Below are 19698 nucleotides of genomic sequence, written 5' to 3' on the forward strand. Positions count from 1 at the left end.
GGAGCTGGCTCGAGATCGTGTAAGGATCAGTGGTATAGAGAGACGATCAACAGATAATCCTTCACACAAACGTATAGCTGTGTCTGAGACTGTGACGAGACGTCGCACATCAACTTATCAAATCATGTCGCAATACGTAGACTCAACTGCAGCAAACGATGGACTAGATGATAATGAGGAGTTCTTTGCGAAATTGCTAAATAAAATGACCAAGGAACAATTCATGTTAGTCTAGTGCTTATCTCGAGTAATGTACTTGATACTACAAGCTTATAAAAAGTTTATGTATACATTCACAGCGGTATGTATAGCTGAAAGTGCTTCTCTTTCAGACCATCCGGTGAAGTTAATAAATCACGAAAGCGACTGAGTTTATGGAATAAAGAAAACGCAAAAACCTCTGGCAAAAGCAAGCGATCTAAGAACAATGTCAACATGATTCCTCCTATTCCACCAGCAATGGCACTGCTAAAAAAACGATTGCTGCCTCAACAGCACAAGATTGCTTTACAAGCCGTGTCAGCTATTCCAGTTCGATCTGTGACAGCTAAAACGGAGCAACAAGATCAATCTGTTCCTCAGCATAGGTCAACTTTAAATCTGGCTCAAGAAGACATGAATATGAAAGAATCTTATTCAAGTTTTACGGATTGTGACTTATTGTCAAATGTGCCCAGGAAGGTAAAAGAAAATTTTCTTCGGAAGAGGACTGCAGATGATGGTTTTCCTACTTCCTTTATGGAAACGTTGAAGTTGCAACATAATTATGCTGTTGAGGCTGTCGATCACAATTCCAGATATTCTACAACGCAGGGCGATTATAGTTATAGTAAAAAATATAACCAGAATTTTTTAAGCAGCCCATGTCTTTCAACTATTGAAGAATACCTTGAACCATCCATGGTAATCGAACCATTAATCCGTGATCCAAATGCTATGGAATTTGAACGACACTCAAACCTGTCTATTCCATTCACTCCACCTTCGTCCACAGAATTTGTTAGTTGTAATGCTCAGGAATTTGATAAAGGTTTTAACTATCTTGATGAGAATGATAATTCCCGCTCGTTGTCAGTATTGACAATAACTTGCCCAAGTCTGATTTCAAACTGCAAAAGCAAATATAACTACGAGATTATGAACCAGGAAACATTCAACATACGTGATAATAACTTGTTCAATTGAACTGTTATTGCATTTTATTTACCTTAGTTAAGCTCATTGAAATAATAATTTTTTCACATTCATAGTTTGAATTAATTCAGATTTGAATATAGGTTGGAGCTCTTTGAAATGAAAGTGTATAGATTACTGTTGAAGATTTCTCAACTCGAGTCAGTCTGGTCAGTGTACATTGTCCAAATAGGGCAATTCATTCTGATATACTTTCATGGTATATAAGGATTATCAGATAGTTTGTAACTTCAGAGTGTAGGTGATTAAATGTTTATTGAGGCTACACAATTTCATGCTGATAATCACATCAATAATAAAACTAGAATTTTAATGACATTAATAGAATACAAATTCACAGCATATGCGCTGTATAAATTTCAACACTTGATACTTTCATTCATTATGTACATCATTGACATTTGATGAGTATTTACATTGGTTATACCAATATGAATATAATTATTACATGGTAAAAGTGCCGTCTCGTAATGGGGAATAAGAAGGAAGAAATCTATTTTATTTGTTCAAATTTCTCCAACAATACTCCCGTAGGTACTTCATTGTTAGCGTGTTGCACAAAACACCATCTTTAAGCTTACTCTAAGAATTATTTGTAAAAAGACATAACACAATGCTACTTAGTCCATGCTCAATCCAATTGTATTTATGTATTTATATGCCCAATTAAGCAATAACTAATTGTACTTTCTTTTTATGTTAGTCTTTGACAATTTTTGATATCTGACACGATTCATATGCGACATCATTATGTACATACCTGGCAAGCAGAGTAACAATAGATATATTCTCATTGCCGAAGGAAAATGAAATGCAAAATTCCATTCGTTGGGCATGGCAACTGTGAACCGGTTAGTCTCTTCAAAATATGGAATGTTCCTCAGTATTATTATACCTTCGCAGAGGAAACCAAGGGGATAGAGCGGCATCCATATTGTGTATCGTAGCCACGTCAGAAAACTGAACTCTGTTTTAAACAGTTGTGTCAAATAGTACGGATATCTAACTATTTCAACGGAGCTCCATACTACAAATAAGTAAAATACAACTGGTTTTGTTTGCATTCGAGGTTCTGATTCTATCATGCAGAACAATATAATTGCTCTAGCTCCAACTTGTAGTAATGGCGTCATAAATCCTCCCTTTGTGTATCCAAATAGAGGGTGCATTACTTCCAGAAATTGTAGTAATTGTACAAATTTCATCGCTGTCCCTACCGATTCATACGTAGTTGGCATAGAGTCTGCAATTACATGTAAACCATGATATATTGTTATATTTATCAGGTACTCTACACAAAAATATTCTAATTATTCTGTTAAGTTAATCAAACATTTTGAAGACATAACACGACTATTGAGGTGTATTTACCTGGCCCATCCCGTGAGTATCTTACTGCCATTATCATTAATATGTAAGCGAATCCAACAAATTGACATAAATTGTAAAAAACTAGGTAAACTTTCTTCAAGTCTTCTGTAAGAGATAAGGTTTCGTTAGGCTAAGTATTAACAAATATAGATTCGTCTAAGACATTGAATTAGCATCCGATGGCTGTTATTTCAAGTATTAGTCATTAGCGCCATATGGAGGAATTAATGATGTTGATTTTACATATCAGAGAATGAACGGCTCCAATACCTTGCCTATATCCACATTCTTCTTTGTAAAGTTTATCATACATGTTTGGGTAATCCTTAGTAATATCTCGTTTTCCCTCTCCATCGATCCCTGTTCCTTCATCTTCGTCGCCATCGGCATCCTGACTCTTCCACTTATCGAAATCAATTTTCAGCCAAGCTGGTTTTTGAGGTTGACTAGTTAGCCGAGGCCACCAGCCACTTGATTTTTTACGCAGAATAAAGTCAACTTGTCGATCAATTACTTTAAAATTGCTTTCCTGTTGATCCATTTCAAATATTGTATTAATAAAAATGTCTTGATTTCATACTAGAGCCAATGATGATACACAGTTGAAGCTGGATCATAGTCTAGCATCAATGTAGTAAAATATATGTAAAATAAAAGTTTCATTTCAAAGTTTAGTAACAGTGCGAGTGTATATCAGTCACATAAGTAGAATAAATTACATAATAAGCTTGATATCATATAGCTAACGCATAGCATGATATGAACTGCCTATCAATGAGTCCTACTGCATATCATCGTTGTATAAATCATATACTATGCCTCAGGATCAATTCCCGAATGAAAATCCAAGGTGAAAGCATAGCTGTCAGGGCCTCTAGCACCTTGCCCATTGGCTACGAATTTTAATTTCTTTTCGTGCAAGTCAACGCCAGGGTTCTGAAAGCGATATCAGCTAATTAAACAGTGATCATTAAATCTCTACTAATTGATCGAGTTTAAAATATTGAGAATGCAAACCTTGACATCAGTTAAATCGACCTTAAGTGTAACCTGGCTCTCAGTCTGGGCCCAATACACGAAAGGCGACGGCACCTCCGGCATTATCGTAAATTTCAGGTAATCTCAGGTGTCCACCTACGTTGAAATGCGTTTAAATCGACAATGGTCAGCCGTGTAATCATAAATCAGTCCAATGAAAAAAAAACGAAATATTACAAGCAGCTGGCGATTCTGTCACTACTTGTTCTACTCAGTTCTACTGAAGGAATAAACCTAATGAAAGTTGACGTGTCAGAAAAATTAAATGGTAAGCTATTGACAATTCGAAGAACAGCCAGTAAGTATGCATGCTCCAATACCGGTATAGTCAACTGACGTACCGATATCAATGTCGTATCCCTTTTCATCCCGCTGCTTAGACGACGATAGAAAACCCAACGCTACCGACTCGCACTGCACCTACTTCGCTCCCCAGAACTAACACGAATATCACCCATGGCTAGCTACTTTTTGACTTACCGACTCTAGCGGCAAAAATGGGAAGTAAATAATTCGTGTGAAGTGAGGACGGAAGTGGAATTGAAGTAGCGTGCGCAACCTTTCGCGTTCCCCGACAAGAGGCGCAAACATGGCAGAGGTGAAGTATTACGGATTTTGTTGAATAATCCAAAAATATCTTTACGATCCTTAAAAAAAATGATACTACTTTTAATTCTCCGGTTTTTCTCGATTCACCCTAGATGTTTTTGATGATATTTACGTTTGTTCAGTCGTTATAAACCTCCACTCTAATGCGTTCCTTTCACCGACACAGGCTGACCGTTAATCGTTAATTTTGTTGCAGGTTGATGAAACTCAGAAGAAGAAGAGGGCCTTCAGGAAGTTTACCTTCCGAGGCGTCGACCTGGACCAACTCCTCGACATGCCCAAGTGAGTCAAGATTCAAATCTACGCTCGCGTTTACGAATGTCAATAGCCGACCTAACCTTACTTTTTTCATCGATTCACCTAACGTCAAAGTTACTGATATCGATATGATGAACACTCGTAATTGGGAATTAATTATAATAATTAATCTTTTGAATCTATCTGATTACAGTGAACAGCTGATGGAGCTGCTACACGCTCGTGCTCGCAGGCGTTTTTCACATGGTCTCAAGCGCAAGCCGATGGCTCTTGTGAAGAAACTCCGTAAAGCGAAGAAGGAGGCTCCTCCAAATGAGAAGCCAGAAATTGTCAAGACTCACCTTCGCAACATGATCATTGTCCCAGAAATGGTTGGATCCATTGTTGGCGTTTATAACGGAAAGACTTTCAACCAGGTGGAAATTAAGCCTGAGATGATCGGACACTACCTTGGGGAGTTCTCTGTCACCTACAAGCCTGTTAAGCATGGTAGGCCTGGTATTGGTGCTACTCACTCCTCCAGGTTTATTCCTCTCAAGTAAATTGCTTGTATGTAATAAATAAACGGCGTAAAATACCATTTTCTGATCCATCGTTTTATAATGATTCACTCCATTACCAATCAGATATTTCCTCTCTAATTACTTGAAAAATCATATCCAGCAGATTTATAGAGAAATGACTGATTTCGAGTCATGTGCACAAGTTTTCTTTCCCAACATTTGTCTGCTACACGTGGCTCAGAGCCTGCCCTTTCAGCAGAGATTCTCTGTATCTGTGCTCTATTTTAAGATACAGTACATACTCAATCTTTATGAATGCATGAATAATTAATTACCACTTGACAAGAAATATCAAAAGCAAGTCAATTCGGGTATAAAAATAGGAAGCTTTATTCGTCACGTACACAACAACTCTATATGATAATAATTTCATAATAATTAGAACTTGATGATGCTGTCTTGGAAAAAACGGGAGAACAATGTTACACGGTCTAATATACACACACATTTTATAACATTAATAGTTTTGTTGCAGAGTAAACATTTGTTGAGAATATTAGTTTGAGGTGAAATATTAAATCACAGAAGCTTTATTATTGCTACATGAACTTGGATTGTTGTCTGACACACTTGGACTATTAAATGCAACATTGTCATCTGATTTACCTTTATAGGAAAATTTCCTATCTGAGGCAAATGTACCGTCATCAGCCAATATTACGGAATTCTGACTAGTTTTCTTAAATATTTCTTGTTTGACTTGAAGTTCCGTATCGACATCTTCTTGTTTCACCTTATCCATCTCTATGATTTCAGTGTTTCCCATCACAGACTTACCGTCCAATATATGGTCTATATTTTCTGTCTTTAACATTCTATCATCGGTTACAGGTATTTTTTCTTTGCTCAACTTTTTTGGAAATTCTTCCTTTTCTCGTTCATACATGAAGGTTTTTCGCTTTCGCTGCGTTGGCTTACAAACTTTTTTGTACAATATTTTCATCTCTTTGACACGTGCTGTCGGTATTGTCCAATCCATCTGATTGGATGTCATGTCTGTGTTTCTTGTTGGATCTAATTTGCTGTCATACTCTGGTAATTCCAGACCTAATTTCTTCATTACCATCACTATTATGTCATCGACCATACCGTTTATCACCAAATCTGCTTTTTTATCCTAAAATAATGATCGTCTGTCAAAACATTTAGTTGATAATTGTATTAAGAGACAAGACTGAGGTTACGGTTGAAATAAAAATAATGAAGTCTAGTTGAAAAGCATCCTTACATGCTTCGTTGGCTGCAGATTGCAAATAACAAGTCTGCCACCATACTTCTTTGTATAAAGAGGCAAATTCCCACTTGGTATGATTTGTAAAGTTGTTCCCAGACAAATGCTCAAATCGGCAACACTGTAATTGAAAAATTGTTGACAATTTGATTTATATTTTTCTTCTGAAGTGCCAGAAATCAAAACGTGGTTAAAAAAGTTATAACAATGGAATACAAACTGACCTGGCATGAAGGTCTGAGAGTGCTAAGTCATTGTCAGGTAAGTTATGCTCCCAGTCAAGTATCGTGTCATGCATTCGACCTCGACAAGGTCGTCCTCCAATTTGTTCAGATCGACATACCGTTCCCAAACATTTTTTCCCAACACTCTTTGTAGCAAGGTTGCGAATAAATTGTCTGTGAACCAAATCAGGAAGTGCGTTATGATCTCGCGATAATTTAGGGTACGAATATTGTTTTACACTCGAATCACACCTCTAATTAAGCATCTCAATTCTTACAGTGTAAACAAACTTGTACCTTCCACACTTGTCACACTGTTCAGTGAACATATTTCCATGCAACTCTGCAAGCTTCTGCCGCTGAACTCCAGATCGCAGGTGCAGTCCGTCAATATTTTGGCTCACAATGAATTTGACCTTATCTGTGGAGCAACAAAATCCGATTAGGCCCAGATTCAACATTTCATATTGTTTTCCAAATTTGTTAATTAATTTTCCATAGTCTTGTGCTAGGTACACCCTTACTGCAATCAATCAACTTCTTCAAAGCCATGTGAGTCTTGGTTGGCTTTGCTTCGTCAAATGATATATTCATTTCAGGTTTCAACCCTTTCTCCTCCAAAGTCCAGACACCCTTCGGTCCTCTATGGATGGAAACATATAACATTAAGGCTGTTACGTTTGAGAAGTGACGTATTTTTTGCATTCATTTGAACTGGAAGTATATTATTAGGCGATTTTGGTACACAGGGTTATCCAAGTTTGAAAAGACAGTAACATAAAAATATTGTGCTGAATTGATACATCAATTCATGTTCTAAATATAACAATAACTTGACATATAGAATAATCGTCTCATGTATACAATGTGCGTAATATCAATAAATTTTGCAGTAGACGACGTGTCCATTTAATTCAGAAAAGTAGCAACAAATCTGAATTACCCTATCAATCTCTCTGTGAATTATTCGAAATTAATTTGAAAAAGCACAAATCGGATACATCTAATAGAATAAAACGAATGAATTAGGAACGAAGTTGGAGGAAAAAATTCGAGATGATCTAAATTCAAAAATTCATGGCACAAATATTCCCGCTTGTCATAGCTGTCACGGTATCGCAAAACTCTTTTATGAATCTATACTGTACGAAGAGAGTGTTATTTTCGATGAAATTATCCGCAAATCATCTCGTGATTGCAATCTACTAGAGCTGACGTTGGCACGTAATGTCATGACGCCGAAGTACCCTAGTTACAATTACTAACGAGCGTCCTCGAATGAATGAATTACCTAAAATCGGGAATACCGGCAGCGGTACTGATTCCCGCGCCGGTGTGAACGACAACATGACGTGCCCCGTCTATCCAATCAGCCAACAAATCGCATTTGATACGAAGAGTCTCGGCGCTGTCGAATTTCTAAAAAGGAGGAGAGTGGCATTGGGTTATTGATTCGCCTGGAGGATCAGCAATTACTGCCCAATGGCGATATCGCCAATCCAACTTCGGACCGTACATAACGGCGAAAATTACCTCCTCGAGGCCAAGCTGACCCTTGTTCTCGTACGGCGATAAACCATCGGCGTAGCTGCATGACATCGTCCCTCCCCCCTCACGCCCTTCCGCCTAGCGGCTAACAATGGCCGCAGAGCAACAACCCTTGTTGCCAAATAATAATCCGCCCCCTACCGCCGTCGATGATGACGTAATTATTATCAAAAATCCACGTTTAAATGCTCGGGTTCGTGCGTTTCCGCCGAGCTTCGGTGATGAAATTTAATATAAACAATTTTAAAATTATGATTATGATTTGCCGGGAACTTTACGATTACTGATGAGACACCGGTAAACGACGAAATGTCGATGAAAATTTTCAGAAATAAATCTAACTCAGGTTTATTCACTATTAGGAATCCACGGGACACCACCAAATATCCACAACGAACACCAGAAAAGATCATAAAACTACTCTTTGCGCAAAGCAGGTTGCGCGTTGGAGCGACGCTCGGCGTCGTCCAACGTCGTCGCGGACTCTTCTGCCACCTAAAAGTTCGTCGTGGAACTAATTTGAACGAACGTTCGACGCTCCGATTGCAACTTTTTGACACCCAGCATCAAATGACTTTCAACGGATTGTCGTTGGCGAAGATCCGTTTTATACAGGAGAGATCATATTCTCTGGATCGAGTTACGTTTTAGAAATTTCGGGGCTTCAGTTTATCCAAGGTTAATAACGGACCGTGGCAACCTGTTCCGTGTTCTACGTTTGTTGTTGGTTCCGTTGTAATCCTGCACCGAAACTATGAGTCGCAGGAGAGCACATGACGATGACGATGGATACGGTATGATTACTGATAGAAAACATACTCTCATCTCACCATATGTTAGAGTATCGCACCGCTCGCAGCCATTTCAAACTACCCCGATTTATATTGAATTTTTAAGTATCAACGCTAGTCGAATTCATTGAACCTAACCTTATTTAATCTAACCTTATTTTTGGCCCAATCATTGTACCTGATGCTTATTAGTCGCATATGTATGTACATACGTATTTGTGAGAAATTTTTCTTACTCCACATTTTTGTTTTCAATTAATCTAATGACATTGAAGACGAATCTCAGAGTAGATGGTCGCATGCTATGATGAACTTCAATTTGCAGACCGCGTCTATAAGAAGCGGAGGAGGGTATCAGAGAATCAGGAAATTGAAGATCGCCTGGAATCGCTTATATTGCGAGTGGGTGAAAAGTCAACTTCGTCATTAGAAAGTAATTTGGAAGGGTTAGCGTCTGTGCTAGAAGCGGATCTCGGTGTGTTTCGTACTAAGATTCTCCGAATATTGACTGATTGCGCTATAAAAATGCCAGAGAAATGTACGATCTACACAACGCTGGTGGGGCTGCTGAATGCAAAGAATTTCAACTTTGGTGGTGAATTTGTTGACTATATGGTGAAAAATTTTAAAGATTCTTTAAAAAGTTGCAAATGGAACGCTGCTAGATATTCGCTCCGGTTTCTTGCTGACTTAGTCAACTGTCACGTCTTATCTTGCGGGTCGCTTATGCAGCTCTTCGATAATATGTTAGACACGGCAAATGAGGACAGCGTACCTCAAGTTAGACGAGACTGGTACGTTTTTGCTGTTCTCTCAACCCTGCCGTGGGTTGGTCGAGAGTTATATGAAAAGAAAGAGCAAGAACTGGATCACCTTATGGTGACCATTGAAGTATTTTTGAACAAACGAAGTAAGAAACATCAACCTGCTCTAAAAGTATGGTCCAGTGACACACCTCACCCTCAGGAAGAATATTTGGACTGTCTCTGGGCTCAAGTACGAAAATTGAGGCAGGATAATTGGGCGGAAAAACACATTCCTCGACCATATCTTGCTTTCGACTCTATTTTATGTGAAGCTCTACAACACAATCTTCCAACGCTTCTGCCTCCACCACACCATGAATCTTACACGTACCCGATACCAACTGTTGTATTTCGCATGTTTGACTATACTGACTGTCCAGCGGAAGGGCCACTGCTGCCTGGCAGTCATGCTATAGAGAGATTTCTTATCGAAGAACATCTTCGGCAAATTATTGATAATCACTTCTTTGAAAGAAAAGATTGGTAAGCTTCATCTTCTGTTATTCTCATTTTCTTAATTACTTCTTTTTTACTTACATTGTAATCATTTTCGATTTTTGCTGGTAATACTTTGTTATATGATTTCACTTCAAAGCGAGTAATACCTATTTTCAATGAAGCTATTTTTATTCTGATTTACAGCGCGGCGCAATTATTGAACTTTCCATACAAAGCAAAAATTCCACTTGATTATTGTATTGTGGAAGTAATGTTTGGAGAACTCTTCAGATTACCATCTCCAAAACATTTGGAAATCTGCTATGGATCGATTTTGATTGAACTTTGTAAGTTGCAACCATCGACTATGCCACAGGTAATATAAATGATAAATTCCCAATGAGTTTAACTGGTAACGATAATAAAATTCGCTGTGTTATAGTATCTTATACACCCTGCACTGTGTTATAAAGGTTTTAGCACAGGCTACCGAAATTTTATTCCGTCGCATCGACAGCATGGCTGCGGCAGCATTCGATAGATTTGTTTGGTGGTTTGCCTATCATCTGAGCAACTTCCAATTTCGTTGGTCATGGGAAGATTGGGACTCATGCCTCCAGCGTGACCCTGAACATCCTCGGCCTAAATTCATAAAAGAAGTGCTGCTGAAAGCATTGAGGTAAGAAATGATTTTTCCTCATTTCTACAAGATGAAAGTTCCAGCTTATCCTTCAAACAAAATATACAAACCATTTTTTGTTGGATCAAAGATTGAAAAATCAGAGATATTTTGATAATTACCATGCATCAATGTATCAAAAAATACTTTTTGTTACAGACTATCCTACTTTCAAAGAATTCGCGATATGATGCCAGAAACTTACGCCGAACTGATCCCTTTGCCTCCAGAACCAATTTACAAGTACACTTCCGAAGGCGCAAGTCAGTATTTTTACACTCTGATATTTGATATCTCATCGCAGTATCATTTCATTATCATAAATTTTACATTATATTAGAATGTCATCTTTTCTTGAATAAATCTTTCTAGCAATCGACTTTGTTCAATTTTTTTCAGGCACACTTCCTGGAACTTCTGCAGCCCATGAACTAGTTGTTTCAATACGCCGCAAATGCACCCCGGAAGAAGTATTGACCGTTTTGAATACCTTACCAGGTCAAGGAGACAATGAGGAATCAAACACATTCAATCCGTTGAAAATTGACGTATTTGTACAGACGTTGCTTAACCTGGGGTCAAAGAGCTTCAGCCACAGTTTCGCCGCTATTGGAAAGTTTCATTATGTATTCAAGGTAAGAATAGTCTTCTCTTATAAAATCATTATATTGAACTATATCATTTCATACCTATGTTAAATAGTTTGACAAAATTTTGTGGCATTGAACCTAACTGCAGACTTTTGCTTGTTTTTCATAGGCTCTGGCCGAATCAGAGGAGGCACAAATATGCATTCTAAGAAATATGCATGCCCTATGGAAAAATCATTATCAAATGATGGTTGTACTCTCAGACAAATTCTTAAAGACTGGAATAATTGAATGCAGTGCTATAGCCAATTGGATATTTTCTCGGGAAATGACATCTGAATTTACTAAGTGAGTCAATGTAATTTTGAACCAATTCTACAAACTTTTATCTTAGAATTTAATTAATAATCGAAAATAGAATATGACTCTTAGAACTTGGTACTAATTTTAACCAAGCTAAATATTGCAACCCCATTATTTTCAGACTCTACATCTGGGAAATTCTTCATTTGACGATCCGTAAAAAGAATAAACATGTCATTAAACTGAACACAGAAGTGACGGAGGCCAGAGAAAAGTTACGAAGGGCGGAAAGTAGATCTGGATCGTCTTCGGAAGATGAGGACAATACTAAAGATAAGTCGGGAGAAAGACCATCTGAAGACGTTGTAGAGCGAATGGAAGAAAAATTGGAAGCTGCTCAAGCAGATCAAAAGAATTTATTCCTCATCATTTTTCAGGTATAATTATTAATATTACATACTTGCAATCTCGGTTGAACATGTTATGTAAGCTGTGAGATGGCACTTATTCAAAACACTTGATAATTGCTTTTTTATTCTTTTACAGCGTTTTATTATGATTCTTTCCGAACATCTTGTTAGATGTGATACAGATGGCATCGATTACAATACTCACTGGTACAGATGGACTATTGGAAGGTTGCAGCAGGTATTTTTGGCTGTAAGTAAAAAAAAAAAAAAACCCTCAACGCTTCTTTAGTGGCTTTCTTGGACTACCAAACTGATCGCTTAGAAGAGTGTAATGCATTATAGAAAGCTGTTAATCAGTTCGCAAGTGTTATGATTAATTCACTACAAGTTAAAAGAGAAATTTTGCTTCTTTTTTTAGCATCACGAACAAGTACAAAAATACTCGTCAACACTGGAAACACTTTTGTTCACGCCAGATCTGGATCCACACATTCTTGACGTATTTCACCAGTTTGTTTCGTTACGTGCATAAGATGTTCAAATCACTGAACGTTTCGTCTTCAAGGGATTGGTATGAAGTATGATATATACATATATTATACATAACAGTTATATTATTTTATTGATAACTCTTAGGACAATTTCAGTCGTGAATATTAGGTAAATAGAGTTTCCGAGTATATTTAAATGACATTTGATTATCCGTATTTATGTTAATGTACATCAAGTCTAAATTGTTGTTGGAATTTTTTCAATCGGTAGCAGAATATTCAGTTCTACCTATAGTGTTGTATGCTAATGAAAGTCAGCAGTTTGCCGGCAATGTACATGGGTGTATATACAGAAACCTATACACCTGAATAATATTGAATCAAAATTATCTATTACCGACTCATGCAAGCAAATGTAGAGGAAGAGAAAGACTTTATTTTAATCCAATTAAAAATTGAATGCTTGAACAGTTTACCTGTTTCAAATTGCATCACCTGGGCGATAATATGACAGAATTTCACTGCAGATATGAATGGACCGTATGTAACGATATTATCATAGGGATTCACAAGTGTCATAATGTTACAGTTTGGAGATATACTCACGAGTATGTATGTATATCAATCTACTGAGTTTTCTGACGTGTCATGTGAGTTAAAATTTCTTCAACGTCATCCTTTGACCCCAAAAATATTGGGCTCCTTTGATGAATAGTAGATGGTATAATGTCCAGTATGCTCATTTCACCATTTGTCGCAAGGCCACCAGCTTGCGTTAAAATGTATGCCATGGGTATGCACTCATAGAGGAGACGAAGCTAGCAACAAAATCAAAATCGTACATTTTATTTACACATTGTGTAATGCTGTTTTTCACATTTGTTTGGGAAAAGTAGTTTAGTTATTCAGTGAATTATAATTTCACTATCCAGTTATCATTTGGATTCTTCTACACCAGCTGTTCAGTATCAGTTTAATATTAGACCAAATTGTCAATGGATATTGCTTCGGTAAAACATGCCTCAAAACTAATCATAATCCCAGAATCGCTGTAGCCATATTTTATTTGTGCATTCTTGCGAATTTCGTGTTACCAAACATGTACCACGATAATTGTATGTACTGGTCAGAAAGTGCGTGTATCAGTTAGCCGAAATTTATAGAATTGTGCACAGGTAGACTCTGTTGGTATTCAATACAAAAAATACAAAAGATATTGTATTTAAATTGAATAATACCTTTCCCTTTGGACTCTCTGTTGTTGCTGGGTACATAAATATCCCACCGTATTTGAGCGTCCTGTGTACATCAGCTACCATTGAACCCACGTATCTGGCATTGTACGGCTTGCCAGTTGCTGGGTATTTTTTTGAATGGACATAATCCTTTATCGCCGGTGACCACTTGCTTTCGTGAGCTTCATTTATGCTGCAGCATAAAAACAATAAATTATTGTTCGCCATTTAAACTAACTCGATTTCACGTGATACGTTAAGCCCATCCATAAAAGTACTTGTATAAAGTAGGTATCATTTTATTTACGTATCAATTCGATGTATAATTTACTTGTTGCAAGGTACACTTTAGCTTCAATTCAAATAAAATTTGATTTATGTCAGGTTTATGAGTATTGACTTTGTTGTTCTGTTCTTGTGCGCATCTTTTAGAATACCTGTAAATTTTTCCTCTTGATGGTATTCTCATGTCCTGATCTGTTAATATAAATTCGCCGATAGCTGGATCGTACATAAAGCCATTGACACCCTGACCAATTGAGAGTACCAACATAGTTGCCGAACCATACAACGCATATCCCGCTGCTACCAGATTACGACCTGGCTGTAGAGCATCAGCAACTGTCGGTGCTCCGGTTGAGCCTTCTTGTTTTTTGTAGATTCCAAATATTGAGCCAATGGATATTAGGCAATCAATGTTTGACGAGCCGTCCAAAGGATCAAAGCAGACGATGTATTTCCCCTGTTTGCCAACTTCTACTTCGATCACAGTTTCATTTTCTTCACTGATTAGGAGACAGGTCGTAAATGAAGATGTCAGCATGTTTATAAAGAGTTCATTGCTCAGGACATCTAATTTTTTGACTTCTTCACCCTGAACGTTCGTGCACCCAGCAATACCGTACCTTTGAACCAAGTAAATTACATTGACACATGTACAACTAGCTACTTCAATGTGTAAAATTATCATATCGTTATTTAATATGCATATGAGACTATTGAAGATATTATTATTTTGCCTGTACCAAGGTTTAAACATTAGTTTTTGAAAAAAAATAAAATAAACAAATCTTCCTGTCATGTAAAAATTTTCAGGTCAAGTGCAAGAAATGCTTCACACCGTGTGGGTATTTTCCATTTGAAATAAATGCATGAGTTCTTCGCGTCTTTAGTAATGAAAACTATATTGAAATGAAATGAAAACACTCTCTAACAGATAAATCGTTCAGGTGTGATCGTAAATGAACTTTTGTATACAAATTTTTATCCCATAATTTATTCACATATTGTCAATCACAAGTTCATAAAAATTCAGCATTTTGTGATTGTTTTTGAACAATTCATTCATCAAAGAGGATTTTATATTTTCTGAACTTTGAATAAACGAAGCTGTTCTATTTTCATATGTGTATAAACCGGAAAAACCTCAACGGATGCCTCAAATCGATAATCACGTCGTACTTTTTCTTTTTCATTGAAAGAGATAATTACGAATGTTACATGAAATTGAAATTAATCATTTTAATTTTGGATATAAAAAAAATTGATTCAAAGCTTTTATTTCTTTCAGCTACAGCATAGTTCGATTGGCTATAGCTATGTTCACTTCTGCTTTTCTTACATGTACACATATTCTATTTTGAGGTGTAATCTATGTGTAACTGATAAGTGATAAACTAATTTGACCCCAGGCACATTAAGCGGGGATTTCAACTACGCACGTTATATTAGTGTTATCAACATTCCCTGACTCATCTTATTTTTATGACTTTGAAGTAAGAGAAAGCGGAATCTTTGCCGTTGAAAAAACCAATATTTCGGTTCTATTGGTCTACAGTACGTAACTGTGACTCAGGCAGCTCGGTGAATTAACCAGATTTCGTAGCATTTACTAACGATAGGAATCGAATTAGGAATGTGTACATACATACACATCACATACCGCGTTTGTAATGAACGGTTTTATCTGTCTTGAGTAAACTTTGGTCGTTCGAACAGTAAACATGCTTGTTTGCAGCTATTAATAAGTGTTTACGAACATACAGATGTGTGTGATTGAGAAATTTCCAATTTCGATAGTCCAATTTTAAGATAAAACGAAATTAAAAATTAAGCAGTATGTAATAGAGTTCTCTGTGCTTATCGTTAGTTTCAATTTTTTCCGTTTTTTTTTTTAATAATCTCCGACGGCGTATCTTGTACACATGCAGGTTGTTTTACTTCTAACACGATTTTTAATTTAACACGTTAATTATCAAGTTCTGTAAATCGAAGGACCGTTTGAACTATTATAGAAATCGGAGATAGAGAAGTTTTTTGATCGACGTTATCGCGTTTTTTTATTTCTGATCGTGAACATGCAACTCTTTAGCTGCGGCAATGATTTTACAAACAAATTATACGTCATTTGTCATGGTTTATCTATTCACTTATTATTTTGTAATAGAATTTATCGCTATGTTACGTATTCTTTCATTCAAATTTTGAATCTACATTTCTTCAAAATTTCGTGCATGTATTTTTCATATGCGCATAGGTAATTATCTCGTATTTGAACCGTAAGATATAGATCCAGGTAATAATATTGGTAATAAAGAAAACTTGAGTGGTGATGAAATGCCCCGCGCGTTATTAGCTGAAGCGTTTACAATTTAATATTACGTAAAATTGTTGTTTCAAAGGAAGAAAACATATTTTATGGATTACAAGTAAAAGTAATCAACTTCTATAAGCGCCGATCTTTCATTTATTTTATTCACTTTTGTTTTCGTCCCCAAGCTGAATATCCCCCACCACCACGGAGAAATGACTTAATCGGTACTTTGATTTGTAAAGTTACGCTCTATACTCGTTCACAAAACTTTGGAGCAGAATAATAATTTAATTCTATTGAATCTATAAGTAAGCATTCAAATGATGTCGCTAGTGCCGCTGATATTTATCCGCCAATTCGAACGGGCAATCCGTACACAGAAATCGCACTTTTTGAATTGGCGCGAAACCACGGACCCATCTGTTTTTTATAAAAAATAACTAAGAGTGTATAAAGTTTAAAGCTTACATATTTGCGATGCCAGCTTTCCGCACAGCTGAACTTACAGCTTTGACTGCCGTTTGAATGCTGTTTAACAGCTGAGTCAAATCACCCGTTGCCGTTGGTACCTTGCGTTGTTCGGCCAAGACGAACCGCGTCAGGGTCATGCAATTTGAATCAAAGGCTGGACCGCTCGATGCCATTTTCAGGTAATTAATCTACAAATGTTACAAAATGCTGAACAAGTTATGCTGTTTGTCACTGCGAGTGAAGAATTCGATACACCCTCACGTTGGTAAGGTACATCGACTACTGGACGTCACCGAAACGATATTTCAGTTTACTGGTAGCTTGCCACGCAACGACTGAACTTTCACCGCAGAACAATATACGTACGTATATACACGACTGTTGCCGCTTACACACAAGGAAGTGTAAAGGCAGTGAATCGTTTCCCCGAAGTAATGGTCACTACTTTACCCTATCCGCGCGCGATAATTTAACTCTACTTAGACCAAGGTATAGCTACATCGGTATGTACAACATCGGGAGCCGACAATATTATCCATATTTCATCAATAATTTGTTATTGATTAAGAAACAGTTTTTTCGCGATACTTTTCATCACCACGAAAAGGGGAGAGTCTGTCGGTCTGTCCAATAAACTTCCGCGATGATCTCGAACATGGCCGAAAAGTCTGAAAAACAAAAAATGTACATTTTTTTAATAATAAATGTATAAACTACCAAAAACATAATTGTTCATTCCGAAAAAGTAATAAAGAAGGAAACGGATAGGCCGGTCGGTTAAACGTTGAGAATCGATTCATTTTTGGTAGAACCGGAAGTTTAAATTAAACGGGACATTGTAATTTGATTGTAAAATTCGGTAAGTTTCAAATGTTTTGATCAAGCCGTTTCCCAGATCACCGCGAGAGTTTGTCGAACACACCGACATCCAGGCCTACATTTCTAAAAACCTGTTTTTTGGATTCTTGAGTTTTGAGAAAGTAAAGATTCGCTGAAATTGGAAAAAGTGGCTTTCGACCGAAACCAAAACTTTTCTGATATTACCAAAGGTGATGAAAAGTAAGAAATGTTGAACTCACATTATAAATGTATAATGTATGTACATACATACAACGTATTTCCGTACAGAAAATTGTTTTATAACAGTCAGTCTTCGATTAAATAGTGCATAAATTCCCCATTGATTCGGCTAACGACGCAATTCGATTTCGATGTTTTTCACGTTAAGCGTGTAATTCTAAACAATTATCGAGATTCATGTCAGTTATGGGAGTGACGTCATTCAACGCCTCACGCCCTTAGAACGCATACACATATAAATTAAACTATTACTTCTGCTTGCACAGAATAGCTTAAAAATAAGCAAACAATCATTGTTTCATTTACAAATGATTAAAATATACCAGAAATTTGTGCATGTGCTTCTGACATGTGGCTAACAGCGTGCATTCTAGGACCGCCATCAGTCGTGAGCAACGAGAACCAAGTGGGGAAGATGAAATCATCATCCGGTGGCTCTTCTCGTGACTACTACGTTAATGTTCAATGCTCATGTGATTTAACACTCCTACAGTCAGAAGGCCATTTGCATTCTGCTGTAGCACTAGATTCGATCAGCATTTTTCATCTCTGATAACGAAAAATTCGCGAAAATGAGTGCATCGCCCGTAGCTGTTCTAGTTTTTACGATTCTATGGGGTGTGGTTGGAATTGTTCTCCCGTTTTTGGTACCTAAAGGTCCGAACAGAGGGTAAGGAGAACACACTTTACACTGACGTATTCTGCTCAATAATGGCCCATCCCACTTTTCCGCAATTTATTGTAAATTTATATATCAAACTGACTCTAGTATTTGTATCATATTCGATTCCTTGAGCTATTCCAATAATTTTAACCGTTATTTACTTTTAATTATCAAAAAACAGTAGTAGGCAATTTACAAAACACATTTTTTCTATCACTGGAAAACTCGATTCTCAATATTAATCTACTAACAACACTAAATACTTATGGTTATTCTGTTGAATATGAATTTGTTAATAAATAACTACTAATTTTATTAATTTCAGAATCCTGCAAGCCATTTTAATACTGACGGCAGCTACGTGTTGGTTATTGTAAGTACATGTTACCGCCTCTCGCAACCCTACCAAGCTATAATTTTTTTTTTACATTTCTCTACTACTTTTAATAACAATTGAAGTTCAGTTTCTTTGCAAAATGTCATGAAGTAGTAAAAAATAATGTACACTCAAACTTGATTCCCAGAAAGTTTGTGGTAGTGAATAATTAACTTGAAACTTAGTCAATTTTTTATGTGTAAAAAATGTCTTCAGCTGGCTTTGTTGCTATATGGCACAAATGAATCCTCTCATTGGACCTAAACTGGAAAATACGACTCTTCTGCTGATTGCAAGGGAATGGGTAAATATTAATCAAGGATTTTATTCATATTCCAAACATTTTATAAATCGAATATCTCGCACCTGCAGCACAGACTCCAAGCTGTGAGATTCAAATTATTGTTATTATTTTTTAAGCTATGTACGTTAGATAAATTGTTTTATCACCAATAGTTTGTGAGTTATGAAATCATATGACATGCTGTAATGATTGAATCAAGTTTTATAATGTGTAATGTATTTATTTTTACAGGGAAAAGAAGTCACCAGCTAAACAGCTAGCAACAATCCAATTTAACGTGTTATTATTGTAAATAAAGTAAATGTGAGAATCGAATGATTAAATATTCCTTGTGAACTTGATATGTAATTAAGATTTCACTATTATCATAAATTAGACTAGTCAGAATGTATAATTTTTAAGCAGAGGTGGGGGTCGTTCAGTAAATGTAA

At 36.7% G+C, this 19698-nt stretch overlaps 6 protein-coding genes across 10 annotated transcripts; 3 read left to right on the top strand and 3 right to left on the bottom strand.

The window, feature by feature from the left end:
* Positions 1–1485: 1485 nt before the first annotated feature.
* Positions 1486–4061, bottom strand: LOC124183775 (very-long-chain (3R)-3-hydroxyacyl-CoA dehydratase). 3 transcript variants are annotated; one of them, XM_046572736.1, is made up of 6 exons: positions 3945–4061; positions 3583–3699; positions 3385–3501; positions 2836–3094; positions 2566–2670; positions 1486–2437 (listed from the first exon to the last, which is right to left on the bottom strand). In XM_046572736.1, the coding sequence occupies exons 2-6, from the start codon at positions 3664–3666 to the stop codon at positions 1872–1874; spliced, it is 1131 nt and encodes a 376-aa protein (XP_046428692.1). In that variant the 5' UTR covers positions 3667–3699; positions 3945–4061; the 3' UTR covers positions 1486–1871. The 3 variants fall into 3 exon arrangements, with proteins under 3 accessions (XP_046428692.1, XP_046428693.1, XP_046428694.1); XM_046572737.1 differs by lacking the exon at positions 3945–4061 and adding an exon at positions 3781–3903; XM_046572738.1 differs by lacking the exons at positions 2566–2670; positions 3945–4061 and having other exon boundaries at positions 3583–3906.
* On the top strand, positions 4049–5050 carry LOC124183778 (40S ribosomal protein S15). The gene is made up of 3 exons (XM_046572744.1): positions 4049–4201; positions 4409–4494; positions 4664–5050. Exons 1-3 carry the CDS (start codon positions 4193–4195, stop codon positions 5010–5012), a joined length of 444 nt encoding a protein of 147 aa, XP_046428700.1. The 5' UTR covers positions 4049–4192; the 3' UTR covers positions 5013–5050.
* A 297-nt stretch (positions 5051–5347) lies between these two features.
* On the bottom strand, positions 5348–8484 carry LOC124183773 (NAD-dependent protein deacetylase Sirt6). 2 transcript variants are annotated; one of them, XM_046572734.1, is made up of 7 exons: positions 8022–8484; positions 7780–7907; positions 7013–7131; positions 6786–6909; positions 6489–6662; positions 6262–6385; positions 5348–6150 (listed from the first exon to the last, which is right to left on the bottom strand). In XM_046572734.1, the coding sequence occupies exons 1-7, from the start codon at positions 8085–8087 to the stop codon at positions 5548–5550; spliced, it is 1338 nt and encodes a 445-aa protein (XP_046428690.1). In that variant the 5' UTR covers positions 8088–8484; the 3' UTR covers positions 5348–5547. The 2 variants fall into 2 exon arrangements, with proteins under 2 accessions (XP_046428690.1, XP_046428691.1); XM_046572735.1 differs by lacking the exon at positions 7780–7907.
* A 68-nt stretch (positions 8485–8552) lies between these two features.
* LOC124183772 (nuclear cap-binding protein subunit 1) lies at positions 8553–13221 on the top strand. Its single transcript, XM_046572733.1, has 10 exons — positions 8553–8830; positions 9153–10116; positions 10276–10447; positions 10545–10750; positions 10910–11013; positions 11150–11385; positions 11510–11688; positions 11825–12080; positions 12190–12303; positions 12472–13221. Exons 1-10 carry the CDS (start codon positions 8791–8793, stop codon positions 12583–12585), a joined length of 2385 nt encoding a protein of 794 aa, XP_046428689.1. The 5' UTR covers positions 8553–8790; the 3' UTR covers positions 12586–13221.
* On the bottom strand, positions 12045–17213 carry LOC124183776 (fructose-1,6-bisphosphatase 1). Of its 2 annotated transcripts, XM_046572740.1 has the most exons (5): positions 16841–17193; positions 14217–14684; positions 13783–13972; positions 13151–13362; positions 12045–12301 (listed from the first exon to the last, which is right to left on the bottom strand). In XM_046572740.1, the coding sequence occupies exons 1-4, from the start codon at positions 17014–17016 to the stop codon at positions 13171–13173; spliced, it is 1026 nt and encodes a 341-aa protein (XP_046428696.1). In that variant the 5' UTR covers positions 17017–17193; the 3' UTR covers positions 12045–12301; positions 13151–13170. The 2 variants fall into 2 exon arrangements, with proteins under 2 accessions (XP_046428696.1, XP_046428697.1); XM_046572741.1 differs by lacking the exons at positions 12045–12301; positions 13151–13362 and adding an exon at positions 13431–13731 and having other exon boundaries at positions 13765–13972; positions 16841–17213.
* A 1189-nt stretch (positions 17214–18402) lies between these two features.
* Positions 18403–19608, top strand: LOC124183248 (V-type proton ATPase subunit e 2-like). The gene is made up of 4 exons (XM_046571490.1): positions 18403–18593; positions 18913–18960; positions 19180–19267; positions 19499–19608. The coding sequence occupies exons 1-4, from the start codon at positions 18496–18498 to the stop codon at positions 19517–19519; spliced, it is 255 nt and encodes an 84-aa protein (XP_046427446.1). The 5' UTR covers positions 18403–18495; the 3' UTR covers positions 19520–19608.
* The last annotated feature ends 90 nt before the right edge of the window (positions 19609–19698 follow it).

The sequence above is a fragment of the Neodiprion fabricii genome, chromosome 5, assembly GCF_021155785.1.
Source record: "Neodiprion fabricii isolate iyNeoFabr1 chromosome 5, iyNeoFabr1.1, whole genome shotgun sequence".
Lineage (NCBI taxonomy): Eukaryota > Metazoa > Arthropoda > Insecta > Hymenoptera > Diprionidae > Neodiprion > Neodiprion fabricii.